This window comes from Sus scrofa, chromosome 9, assembly GCF_000003025.6.
Source record: "Sus scrofa isolate TJ Tabasco breed Duroc chromosome 9, Sscrofa11.1, whole genome shotgun sequence".
In the NCBI taxonomy this organism is placed as follows: Eukaryota; Metazoa; Chordata; class Mammalia; order Artiodactyla; family Suidae; genus Sus; species Sus scrofa.
In genome coordinates this window covers 113,410,749-113,424,851 of record NC_010451.4, presented here as the reverse complement: position 1 = coordinate 113,424,851, position 14,103 = coordinate 113,410,749, and the positions used below count along the sequence as shown (strand labels likewise).

At 41.6% G+C, this 14,103-nt stretch overlaps 1 protein-coding gene across 1 annotated transcript; it reads left to right on the top strand.

Annotated features, from left to right (window-relative positions):
* LOC100525417 (olfactory receptor 2A1/2A42-like) lies at positions 1,904–10,722 on the top strand. Its single transcript, XM_021063600.1, has one exon. It carries the CDS (start codon positions 5,095–5,097, stop codon positions 6,181–6,183), a length of 1,089 nt encoding a protein of 362 aa, XP_020919259.1. The 5' UTR covers positions 1,904–5,094; the 3' UTR covers positions 6,184–10,722.

The window sequence follows — 14,103 nt, the reverse complement described above, 5'->3', positions numbered from 1 at the left end:
ATATTATGCCATAGGTCTCTTATATTGCTTTCCAGTTTTTTGATTCGGTTTTCTGTCTGTTGACTGGATTGAGTGATTTCCATTATTCTGTCTTCCATATCACTGATTCGTTCTTCTGCATTATTCATTCTGGTTTTTACTTCCCCTAGTTCAGTTTGCATCTCTGCAAATGAATGTTCTAGTTTTTCTTGGCTCCTCCTTATATTTTCTAGTTCCTTTCTGAGGGTATCTTCATTACTGTTCATATCTTCTCTTAATTCCTTCAGTATTTTCAGTATTTCTCTTTTGAACTCCAGGTCTGTCTGACTGCAGAGATCTGTTTCATTGCTGACTGTTTTAGGTGAGTTCTCCTGTTGGTTTGACTGGGGGTGGTTTCTCAGCTTCTTCATCTTGCTTGTTGTTTTCTGTCTCCTGAGGGAATTGTACTCTTCGTTATCGGGCAGTGTTTGCCTTGTCACTGCCGTGGATTATTTCCTGAGGGCTGGCATTGTTGGTCAATCTTTTTTGAGTCAGTGTGGCTTTTCTGGAGTGTTGATGGGGCTAACAGTGTTTCTTTGAAGCAAAGGAGGGCTTCCTGAGGGCAGACAGGACTGGGAGGTCCACACCACGATGGTAGCAGATTTCACTTGGTCATGCAGAGCTTGCTCTGGTGTTTTTAGGCTGTGGGGTACTTGCAGGGGATTGGCAGTGTTGGGCAGCTGTTCCTCAGGAGTGCAGCACCCCCTGGGGGCTGCAGCAGCTATCTGGGTCACTGAGAACCTGAGAGGCTCTTCCCTAGGGCAGCCCTACTCAGAAGGACAGCCTGAGAATGTAGGCGGATATTTTCACAGTCCGGCCAAGCTTGTTGCAGCTTTTCTGGGCTGCAGGGGCTCTTCCAGGGGGCTGGTTGTGCTGAGCAGTTATTTCACGGGAGTGGGGCACCCCCTGGGGACTTGGGCGGGTAGCAGGGCCACTGGAAACCCAAGAGGCTCCTCCCCGGGGCAGCCCGACTCAGAAAAAGCATCTGAGATCTTTTCCCGACTCGGCCAGGCTTGTTGCAGCTTTTCTGGGCTGCAGGGGGTCCTGCCTGGAGCTGGCAGTCCTATGCAGCTGGTCCACTAGGGTGCCCCCTGGGGGCTTGGGCTGGTAGCAGGGCCGTTGGAGACCCAAGAGGCTCCTCCCCGGGGCAGCCCGACTCAGAAAAAGCATCTGAGATCTTTTCCCGACTCGGCCAGGCTTGTTGCAGCTTTTCTGGGCTGCAGGGGGTCCTGCCTGGAGCTGGCAGTCCTATGCAGCTGGTCCACTAGGGCACCCCCTGGGGGCTTGGGCGGGTAGCAGGGCCGTTGGAGACCCAAGAGGCTCCGCCCCGGGGCAGCCCAACTCAGAAAAACCGTCCGAGAATTAGGCCAATCTATTCATGGCCTGGCTAAGCTTATTCTAGCTTTTCTGGGCTGCAGGCCTTTTCTCGGGGGCTGGTGCTGTTTGGTGCTGCTCTGCGGAAGTGTAGCCCCTCCAAAGGGCAAGCAGGCCTGTGCAGGGACAGCCCCTGTGGTGGTAGGCTTCAGGCAATTGTTGAGGCCAGCCCTCCTGGATGGCAGGCAGCCCCAGGTCCGTTGAGAGCATAGGGGGTGGTGGGGGTGGGGGGAGGGGATGCACTGGGAAGCACAGCTTTCTGCTAGCTAGCGGGCCTGTAAGCTTGCTGTGGCGTGGGGGGTATTCTATGGGGACCCACCCCTTCTTCTCTCCCCTCCCCAGCACGGGCGCAGACCAGGCTCTTCTCCCAGGTTCCCTCTGATGCGGCTTTCCACTTTCCTGCCCCTAGAGTATTGTTCCCTTCCTCTGCAACAGCTTTGTTTTCTACTGCCCGGTCAAATGGTTTCTAGACCTCCCAAGCAGTTTCCGCTCCGCCCCACCCCCCCAGCCCGGGGACTAACCTCTGGAGCTGAGGTCTCGGTGCCCAGCCCCCACCCAGGCGTCGCCCAGCCCTTTCTCGGGTATTAACCTTCGGAGGAGAGGTCTCGGTGCCCAGCACCCACCCGGGCGTCCCCCAGCCCCCTCTCGGGGACTAACCTTCAGAGGCGAGGTCTCAGTGCCCAGCCCCCACCCAGGCATCTCAATTTTTGGTGACTGTGCCCGTAGTTCAGATGGTCCGTTGGGTTCTTGATCGGCTTTTCCATACTCCAACTTACTGCTACATTCTTCTCTGCATCTGGAGATTCCTCCGGTTTGTTTGATCTTTCCCCCGGTTGGTGACTTTCCAGGGTGCGGGATCCCTTTCTCCTCCGCAGTTCCCTTTCGGGAGCGCCCATCCCACTCGGATTCACCTTCTCTCACTCTCCTCTTTTCTCCCATTCTGCCCAGTAATGTCACTAACTTCTTGCCATTATTGGAGTTTAGATTCCTCTGCCAGCAATTGGTTGCTATTCTGTGCGAGTCATTTATTCTGTAGATGTGCTTTTTTTGTTGTGTTTGTGGGAGAGGGCGAGCATGTCCCCCTACTCCTCCGCCATCTTGTCCTCTCTCCGAGATTAAGCATTTTAAAATATGGAAGTTAAAACACATTTTCCCAACTAAATATCTTCTTATGTTTTGTATGTTTTCCAAATAAATTTAAGATTGTCCTAGCACAGTAATTTTTTGTATATCCCTAGGGGTGAAAAGCCCTACTCATGTGTTAGGAGTTCGTAGTATGGCAGATTCCATTGTGTCTTGGTAATATAATAATTTATATAATGTTATTGATAATGCTTATTAAAATAATCATTCATTGCTTCTAGAGAGGGATCTAGTGGGGATGTCTTTCAGCCACTCAGAAAAACTTTCCTAGGATCATATTTCAATGTGATTATTGCTGTCCATGACCTGGTCCTCACTTTGTGGATCCAGCTTTGGAAATTTTGTTCATTTCTCATCTGTATCATACTATTAAAACTCAAAAAAGAACTATGAATATACACAAATGGAATTACTTATTATAAAAATTTGGCAAGAACTTTGCTTATCAGCACATTCCCTTTTTGTCAAAATATCTGCACAAGAAGGAAAATTATAAAACCTCATGGTTTATTGGTGAGCATGGAATCAGAGCAGACAGGGTTAACTGGAGATCTTGCCAGGGAAGGTTATTGATCCCTGATCACTCCAACCATCTGAGCTGTAGAAACAGACCTATAAGGAAGGAAGCACTCTCATACCATCAGGCCAGACTCCCTAGACAAGGCTGAAGATGTACTGACAACCACCAGTCCCATGGATCACCCCCCTTCTTTATTCTTCAGTCTTTTCATAGACAAGTACCTCATACAACTTCTCCAGTTGGATTCCTAAGTCACAGTCATCCTCCACCCCTGAATCCATGAGGTCACATCAAAGCCTCTTGAGTGGAGTTTTGGATGCACTCAGAACTCCCTAGTTATATGTCTACCCAGGTTTTCTTGTTTTCCTCCTCCAGCTTTTCTCACCCATTGTGAGTGGATTTAACAGATTTTGCTTCTAAAAAACCAGTGTTGTTTCTCTAACTTCCAAGTTCCTTAGGGAACATCTCAATGTATCCACTGATACTGATGACAACTGACCAGAGTTTCGTCAACAAAATTGCCTTTCTGTATATTAATCTTAGAGAAGCTTTTTCTTTGGAGTCAACCAGGCACAAATTCAACAGTTTAGCCTCAGATTATTTTTGCCTCCAAAAGCACTAACTAGATGTTTGCACTAGCAAGGACACTGGATTTCTAAATGGTATTTTGAGGAAGCTGTTATCCAGGACTTAAGGACAAGCCAGCTATTGGCATATCACCAAATCGCAGAGGCATAAAGTACCAGTCAGTTTAATGCTACAGAGATCTGTTAAATGGCAAATTCACTAAATTATCTCTTTGCAAAAAAAAAAAATAGCTGTCTGTGAAGCAGATACCAATTCTTGTCTTGCTGAAGTAGGGCAGATGTGATTTTTTTAATGAATTGTCATTTCTTGTCTTTTTAAATTTCATGTGTGATACGTGATACAAATGCTACATCACTATAAAAATAGTGAGGCCTCCAACACACTGTCATTCCACCTATGGCCTTTCCTGCTGATTACCTAGATTTCTTCTTTTAATAGTCATAGAGCAGAAGAGTTACCAGTAGTGCATTGGGAAGTACATCTTGAACTGTTTTCATATGCATGAGCACACACTCACCACAGCCTTCAAATCAGTGTGTGAATGCCTGACTTCATCCTCATTTACACTCATGCACACACATCTAGATTCTCAATACATGTACAAGAGGCAGCCCCCCAAATCCAATTCCTACAAATTGTATGGGTTGTCATTCACAACTGATAAATCAGTAATTATGAGTCCATCAGTAGATTAATTGCCAAATGGCCAACGGCTACTTGATTTCATTACTCCTAAAATAAATATATTCATCAGAGCTCACATGTAGCACATCCATTGATTCCTTCTTAGCAACTTAATCACATAACATACATGTTGCTTTTTATCTTTTTTATTCCTCAAGTTACATAAGTTGCTCTAGAGAGCAAAAGTTGATTTCAGTTGCTAAAAGCAACACAGTTGCTATTTCTAGTTGAGAACTTGGAATTTCACCTCTTTTTTAGGACAACTCTAATCTCACATTTGGAGTTCTTCCATTAAGGATTACTTCTCCATTCCAGAAGTTCTCTTAATAATTTTGACATGTGAAGCTCCAAGATGGTCCCTATTTCTGTAATTTTATCTTCTCTTTTGGGTGGACATTCTTTCTTCCCATCACAAGTGTCAGTGGCTCTAGGGAATCTATTATCAGTGACACAATCCCCTCCTGTAAAATTGGATGTCAAATTAAGTGATTGTTTTAGTGTATAACTACCCATGATCTTCAAAATTTGTCTCTTAAAAATGACTGTATTGGAGTTTCCATCATGGCTCAGTGGTTAACGAAACTGACTAGCAAGCATGAGAGTGCAGGTTCGATCCCTGGCTTTGCTCAGTGGGTTAAGGATCCAGCGTTGCTGTAAGCTGTGGTGTAGGTAGCAGATGTTGCTCAGATCCTGTATTGCTGTGGCTGTGGCATAGGCCAGCAGTTACAGTTTCCATTTGACCCCTAGCCTGGGAAACTCCATATGCCATGGGTGTGCCCCTGCCCAAAAAAAGCAAAAATAATAATAATAATAATAAATTAATTAATTTTAAAAAGGCTGTATTTATAAAAGAAGGTCTAGATGTTTTCAAAAGTTCTGTCCTAAGCTATCCATTTTATGTTTTTCATAGTGAAATGGGGGAAAATCAGACCATGGTTACAGAGTTCATCCTGCTGGGATTTCCCCTCAATCCAAGGATTCAGCTTTTCCTCTTTGGGCTCTTCTTCCTGTGCTATGCCTTCACCCTGCTGGGGAATGGGGTCATCCTGGGGCTCATCTCATTGGACTCCAGACTGCACACCCCCATGTACTTCTTCCTCTCACACCTGGCCATCGTTGATGTAGCTTATGCCTGCAACACGGTGCCCCAGATGCTGATAAACCTCCTGAGTCCAACCAAGCCCATCTCCTTCACTGGCTGCATGACACAGACCTTTCTCTTTTTGAGTTTCGCTCACACCGAATGTCTTCTCCTGGTGGTGATGTCCTATGATCGGTACGTGGCCATCTGCCACCCCCTCCGATATTCTGCCATCATGAGCTGGAGACTCTGCTTCATCCTGGTGGTGACATCCTGGGCATGTGGCTCCCTCCTGGCCTTGGTCCATGTAGTGCTCATCCTGAGGCTGCCCTTCTGTGGGCCGCGTGAAATCAACCACTTTTTCTGTGAAATCCTGGCTGTCCTCAAGCTGGCCTGTGCTGACACCTGGCTCAACCAAGTGGTCATCTTTGCTGCTTGTATGTTTATCTTAGTTGGGCCCCTCTGCTTGGTGCTGGTCTCCTACACACACATCCTGTTTGCCATCTTAGGGATCCAGTCAGGTGAGGGCCGTAGAAAGGCCTTCTCTACCTGCTCCTCCCACCTCTGTGTGGTTGGGCTCTTCTTTGGCAGTGCCATTGTTATGTACATAGCCCCCAATTCCCACCACCCTCAGGAGCAGCAGAAGGTCCTTTTCCTGTTTTACAGTCTTTTCAATCCTATGCTGAACCCACTGATCTACAGCCTGAGGAATGCAGAGGTTAAGGGTGCCCTGAGGAGAGCAGTATTCAAGGAGAGGCATTTCCAATTGGAGTAACAATTGCATCACCAGCTCAAGTAGTCCACTTGGAGCTTTGAGTACTGAAGGCCACCTAAACTCATTCCTCTCTTCATATCTGAGGCTAAATGATCTAAGATACTCTGTAAAGCACTCTCTTTTCCTCCCCATAAAGTAGTTAGGTTTGTTGCATTCCTTATATTTCATTCCATCAAACAGATTTATTGTCTCATTCAACTGCTTAATGAATTAAGATTATCTGGAATTCCCTTAGTAGCGCAGTGGTTAATGAATCCGACTAGGAACCATGAGGTTGCGGGTTCGATCCCTGGCCTTGCTCAGTGGGTCGACGATCTGGCATTGCCATGAGCTGTGGTGTAGGTCGAAGACATGGCTCAGATCCTGCATTGCTGTGGCGCTGGCGTAGGCCAGTGGCTACAGCTCTGATTTGACCCCTAGCCTGGGAACCTCCATATGCCAAGGGAGCAGTAGAAAAGGCAAAAAGACAAAAAAAAAAAAAAAAAAAAAAAAGATTATCTGGAGGAAAAAAAAATGTATTTCATCCACTGCAATGGGTTCCAAAAGATTAAAATAGACACTCTACCTCTGATCTTATTAGGCATGCACAGTAATAGCAGGACTGCAGGCATTACCAGATATAGCCACATCAGTAATACTTTTTCAAAATACTGCAGTCACAGGCAGAAACCTAGAATCCATTAATACCCTTTTCCATTTTGACTTTACATTCAGATATTTCCTTTCAATTGTAAATGATCTCACACATAGTAAATGTGTGCCTAAAGGCCTACTTAGGTTTAGAGGAAAATGATTTTGTTTATTAAACCCTATAGTCTGTCTTACAATGTCTGTGCTCAGAGAGTGAGTCCACATACATTCAGATGGCATCCTAGGGAATTAATTACCCAAGACAATCTACTGTCCAATCTGCCCTGGGCTTTCAATGGCCACTTGTTGCCACACTCTTCTCACCTACTCAAGAAGAATGTCTATGATTCTCTCAGAATAAACACACACTCTTCACTTAGGAGGAGTTAGCAAGTGCTGCAGTTCAATTCTCAATTGCTCGGTATGGATGGAAAGCCCCAAGCAGGGGCAATTGAATGGAAAAAAGGAGTGTTAATAATAATAACAGTTAACAGTATTATTAAGTACTTACTCCTTGCTACCCACTGCACAGTGATAGTTACTTTACAGAGATTGCCTCTCAACAAACCCATTTCTCATTACCATCCCATGTTATAGATGCAAAAATTAAGTCAATGGCAAATAGGAGACTCATACTACAAAAATCTGACCCCTAAGCCTTTTCTACCTAACAGGACATGTCTATCAATGTTACTAAATTGAGAATAAGGGTAACCTATTCCAACACAGAATGTGTTAGGAGAGTGTGTGTTTCTTCTTTGTCTAATATGTACACAGTGAGTCTGGGGAGCCAGATGTTACTTACTGATGGCTTCTTGTCCCGGTCAGTGAGTCCTGTGAGCCTGGTCTCTAAAGATGTTCTGAGTTTTAGAGGAGCACAGGGAGGGTGGGAGTGGAGGCTGTTCTCACTGAGATTAGAAGTTTGGTTTAGCTCTAAGGATGGTGTTAAGACCCAGAACTAGGACATCTCTAGTTTCACATACACCACTCGCATGTTCATACACATGCATGTGCACCTGTTCACTGAGTGCTCACTCTCGTGAGACACTATTCTAAGCATCTTATGAGTATTACCTTTTTCAATCTTCATGGCAGCCCTATAAGATAGGAACTATTACTCACCACATTTTAGGTGAGAAAACAGTGGCACAAATGGATTAAGCAGCTTAACCAAAGCCTAACCTCTAACAAGTACCTAGTCCAAGATCACACTTAGGCAGTTTGATTCCCAAGCCCATGGTCATAGCCATTACATAAAAATCAAAAAGATGTGATGTTCCAAGAGAAGAAGGAAGAGGGGAAGGAAGGAGAAAATTTTCAGTGTCCAACCAATAGGCACCGAGCTCCACAAAGGAAAAAACATTTAAATTACTAAAGAATGCAGTATTGACTTTATATTGGTACAAGCATGAAGGTAAGGTAGCAAGAAAGGACTGTAACTCCAAGGGTCAAGGATGGAAGAGGAGCCTCTCAACTAGCAGGACAGTGAAACTGAAAACAATAGAAGAAAGAGGATGGTGATAAAGTTTTCAATGGATGGTTCACTTTGTTGAAGAGCATTAGGAAGTGTTCTTGTAAGTTATCCAAACTGGATATAATTTGTAATTCCAGTATTCCTAACACAGTCTTTAAATGATTTTTCAGTTTCATAGCAGAAGTCACATGCTACTTGGCCACATGCAAAAGCATGTCCCCTTCAGGAAGCCACTCAGACTTGGAGGGAACAGCCTTACAAGGAGTCTCAGTCACAGCCCAGACTCAGATGAGTCAGTTAGCAAAGGCTCCCTGGGGACCCTTGAACGTGATCCTAGACCATCCATTAAGAAAACATGTAGGACCTTTCCTTAGGCAAAGAAATTCAGATTTTTTTTATTTTCAACATTTTCTAATCTTCAGCTAGGGCTTTACAGTACATTTCTCAATTATGTATCATCACTCCACATGGGACAGGGCAAGAATCAGCTTCTCTCTTTATCTCCAGCACCTTAACATTCCTAACACAGAATAAATACTCACCGAATGCTCACATTCACTGAATGCTCATTAAATAAAGGACCCTTTAACTATCTATTATAGCCACATTTCCAAATTTTCAATACAGCTATCTTCTGATTTCTAACCTTCTTTAAATCCCTCTAATTGTGGGTTATAGTATAGCATAAATTTCATTGTAGCTGATAATTAAGGACCACTTGCTATGTGGTAAGAATTATATAAAATGGTTTAATATAATCTTCACATCACATCTGTGGAGTGGGTATAATTACTATCTTTATATAACGGTGAGGAAAATGAAGTTTAGAGAAGTCAATTAATTTACGCAAGGTCACAAAATCATTCTCTAGTGGAAATATACTTCAAGACCAGGAAGTTTGTGTACAGTAGCATATCATCTGTTTGGGACATTTTTACTTCTTCTCTTCCAATTTGGATTCCTTTTATTTGCCCACAGAATGGTAGAAAATATTTGCAAATGAAGCAACTGACAAGGGATTGTATTTTCAAAATATATAAACAGGGAGTTCCCTTTGTGGCATTGTGGAAATGAATCCGACTAGAATCCATGAGGATGTGGGTTCGATCCTGGGCCTTGCTCCGTGGATTGGGGATCCAGTGTTGCCATGAGCTGTGGTGCAGTTTGCAGATGTGGCTTGGATCCCGCAGTTGCTGTGACTGTGGTATAGGCCAACAGCTGTGGCTCTGATTCACCCCTAACCTGGGAACTTCCATATGCCGTGGGTGTGGTCCTAAAAAGCAATTAAATTAAATTAAATTAAATTAAATTAAATTAAATTTAAAAACAAAAAACCCCACAATATACAAACAACTCATGCAGCTCAATATCAAAAACAAAACACCCAATCAAAAAAACGGGCAGAAGATCAAAATAGACATTTCTCCGAAGAAGACATAGAGATGGCCAAAAAACACATGAAAAGATGCTCAATATTACTAATTATTAGAGAAATGCAAATAAAACTACCATGAAGTACCATCTCACACCAGCCAGAATGGCCATCATCAAAAGGTCTGCATATAATTCTTTTTTACGTATATGTTATATTTATACATATGACTGATTCACTTTGTTGTACATCTGAAACTAACGTAACGTTGTAAGTCAACTATGCTCCAATAAAATTTTAAAAATGCCTACAAACAATAAATGCTGGAGAGGGTATAGAGAAAAGGGAACACTATAACATTGTTCATGGGAATGTAGTTGGCACAACCACTGTGGAAAACAGCATGGAGATTCCCCAGAAAACTAAATATACAATTACCATTTAATCCAGCAATCCAACTCCTGGACATATATCCAGACGAAACTATAATTCAAAAAAATACATGCACCCTTATGTTCAGTGCAGCACTATTTACAATAGCCAAGACATGGAAGCAGCCTAAATGTCCATCAGCAGAGGACTGGATAAAGAAGATGTGTGTGTACACACACACACACACACACACACACACACATATATTTACGGAATATTACTCAGCCATAAGGGAATGAAATAATTCCATTTGCAGCTATATGGATGGACCTAGAGATTATCATACTAAGTGATGTTATGCAGTGAAAGACAAATATTATAAGATATCACTTATGGAGTTCCCGTCGTGGCGCAGTGGTTAACGAATCCGACTAGGAACCATGAGGTTGCGGGTTCAATCCCTGCCCTTGCTCAGTGGGTTAACGATCCGGCGTTGCCATGAGCTGTGGTGTAGGTTGCAGACGCGGCTCGGATCCTGCGTTGCTGTGGCTCTGGCGTAGGCCGGTGGCTACAGCTCCGATTCAACCCCTAGCCTGGGAACCTCCATATGCCGCGGGAGCGGCCCAAGAAATAGCAACAACAACAACAACAAAAGACAAAAAGACAAAAGACAAAAAAAAAAAAAAAAAAAAAAAAAGATATCACTTATATGTGGAATCTTAAAAAAAAAGATACAAGTCAACTTATTTGCAGAACAGAAACAGACTCACAGACTTTAAAAGCAATCTCCTGGTTACCTAAGGAGATAGGTTTCGGGTGGTGGGGAAAGAGACAGACCCGGGTTTGGGGACTGGCATAAGCACACTGTGGTATATGGAATAATTGGTCAAAGGGGACCTGCTCTATGGTACAGGGAACTGTACCAAATATTCTGTGATAACCTATGTGAGAAAATAATCTGAAAAAGAATGAATGTGCATATGTAAAACTGGATCACTTTGTTGTACAGCAGAAATTATCACAACATTGTAAATCAACTAAACTTCAATAAAACTTTTAAAAGTGAAAAAAAAAGACTAGGCAGTCTGGCTTTAAATAAACTCTGAAACACTCGTTTGTAGAGGATCTGATTCATGACCCAAATGGCTGATATCAGGAATGTTTATTGTGTACACTTAATAAACTGAATGAACTGAATAGTCATTACGTCCAAATTTCTACTTATAATTTATAAGCCCGGGATGTATTACCCTTCATTCTTTTGAGTTTGAGACCTTGTCCCTTAAATTTATGCAATTCTTGCTTTGAGTATATTTTTATTTTATGGATATTAATAATTAAAATATATTACTTATATATGACCATAGAGAAGAAAAAAAACAGGTTAGGGTAGAAATTTAGCACTTAATAAAAAATACTGGGAATGTTTATTCATTTCTATCATAGGGATCAGTGACTGCTAGCTTCTCAGAGGAGCATGCTCAACTGCTGAACCTGTGATTCTGGAGGGAAGGATGGGACTGGCGCCAGGTGGGAAGGCACAGTAGGTACTGCCCTTGAAAACTCTGGCAAGAGGGTGGAGACAATTATGGGCAGTAATTACTGGAAATGATACAGACAGGAATCTATGTGTGGCAGCTGGTTCACCTGCCGCCTAAAATTGGCACCTACGGTAACTTTGGGATGTGGACCAGGGATTGCCAGCCACCAACCTGTAGGATTGTGGTTTACCATTTGCTCTGTGTGTGTCGAGTACCATTGTTCAATGTGAGTTGTTAGGACAAAAAAGAAAGGAGAGGTGGAATGCTGTCCCATTGGGTGAAAAATGCAGCTGTGTTTTCCCAACCAGCAGAGAAATGTCTTACACTTCTTGCTTCCTTGGCCAGCTTTGAATGGCATTGGCTAATTTGATCTGTTTTTTTTTAACCTCTGATTTTCTTTGTTTCTAATTTTTTTTGAAATAATACTGGGCCAAAAGAGGGGACTCCTTGAGCACAGTATGATTTAGTTAACAGAGTGCTGGCTCAGGCTGAGGATATCGAGTTCTCATCTTAGTTCCCCCACTAACTCCCTGAGTGACCTTTAAAAATTTGTTTAACTTCTCTGGCCTTCAGTTTCCTCATATATAAAGTGAAAAGTTGAACCAGACAATCTTTAAGGTTCTTTCTTATTTTCTAATTTCCTGTCTCTTTGTTGATTTCCTCCCATTTCACTGGAATCAGGATTTTTCACTTTTTCAAAAGAATCTAGCATAAGTTCTATGCAGAGAAAATGAAGTAGATTCTTAAGATAATCAAATATCTTGAGCTTTAAACATAGTAGGAACATAAGAGCAACTGCTGAATTAATAAATAAGTTGAATAATCCAGTGCTCTAGGAAATAGACTGGCTGAAACCAAAATGAAATGCCCACCCTAAGAAAAGAAAAGTTTTGTTATTCTTCTTGGATCTCATTAAGAATAACTTCCCTGGGATAGGTTCTAGGACATGGGATGAAACTTAAATGTCTAATTCTTTATTTCCCACATTGCAAATAATGATTTTAATGTCTAGTCTTTATTGAGCACTATGTTTCAGGCATTGTGGTAAGATACATGCATTATTATCTTGTCTAAGCTTCATAACATTTCTATGAGTTTAGTACTTTTATTGCAGTTATTTTCAGAAAGAAGGAATGGAGGCAGAGAAATGGTGAGAATTTTCCCGTAGTTACAGGAAAGTGTGTGACACAACCTACATACTAATCCAGGTCAGCCTGACACCTAAGACCACACCCATAACCACTAAGCACACCACCTCCCTGTAACCTGGATTTCTGGATTTTTTTCTGCCTGCAGCTAAGTGAGACTCAAGAAGATAAACCTGAATATTCTGAAAATCCATTTTAAGAAAAAGATAAAAACATAGCTAACAGATTTTCAATAGATGTATAATGAACAAAATAGTAATAACAGTTTTTTAACTGAGAAAAAAATTCCTAGATATAGTACAGACAGAAGAACCATACACAGTAGAACAAGTGAAAACCACTGATGATTATTATAAGTGCAGCATCTCTAGTGATTAGAGAAATTAATTTTAAACCATGAGATACCACTTTTTTCCCATTAGGTGGACAAAAATAACCAGACTGATACTTTCTAGTGTGGTTAAGCAATTGGGCAAATAAGGATTTCTCCATGGTCTTGGTGGAAATATAAATTGATTTTGTGGTTATTTGGGAATATAACTTCCAAAATTAAAATTTTCATACCTTCGATGCAGCAATTTTAATTCTAAGAACATATCCTACAGAAATATTCACATATATAAGTAATATATACATATATAAATTTATTTTAAATAGAAACACTTCTAATAGCAAAATGTCACAAATAACCCTCAATAGTGGGGTTGCAAAATAAAATATTATAGATCTATATTATGGAACATTATATAATTTTAAACAAGTTTTATCCCTATAGTATTCAGAAGATTCTCATGTAAGTGGAAAAAAAGTCATACTGATACAGTAACTTCTGATTCCTTTAGAGAAAAACCTATCTCTATGTGAGTGTGTACATGTGTGTGCAAGCATACATTAAGGCATAGGAAAATATTCAAAATTATAAACAATAAGGAGTTAAAAAGATGATTCTCAAAATGGAACGTGTACTATGAAAAATAATACTGCATTTTTGGAAAATTTTAAAGTAAACAAGGATCAGTATTACATTTAAAGAAAAAGGAAAGAAAAAATTCATTCAGGTTACCTTATACTGATCTCCTCTTATCTTACAGCTCTCAAATATACATCAGTACGTGTCTGAACAAAAGTTATAACTGGGCAGATGGTTCGTTTGGGGTAACCCCTTAGACAGGTGTGTGATCCTTTCTTCCCAGAATGTAGGTTGCAATAGATTGGACAAATGATATTTTAAGATGGTGGAGAGAGTGGAAGGGCTACATTTCCATTTACTCAAAATGATATTCTCATGAAATGATATACAATATGAAAACATGTTGTTTGCACTGAACTGAAAGAGCAGAAAGGAAGTATTGACTGAAGTTGGTAAAAAGTCAAGATACTAAG

Excerpts from the sequence above, each read along its gene's own strand:
- LOC100525417 (XM_021063600.1), top strand. The coding sequence starts at position 5,095 with ATGGGTGTGCCCCTGCCCAAAAAAAGCAAAAATAATAATAATAATAAT.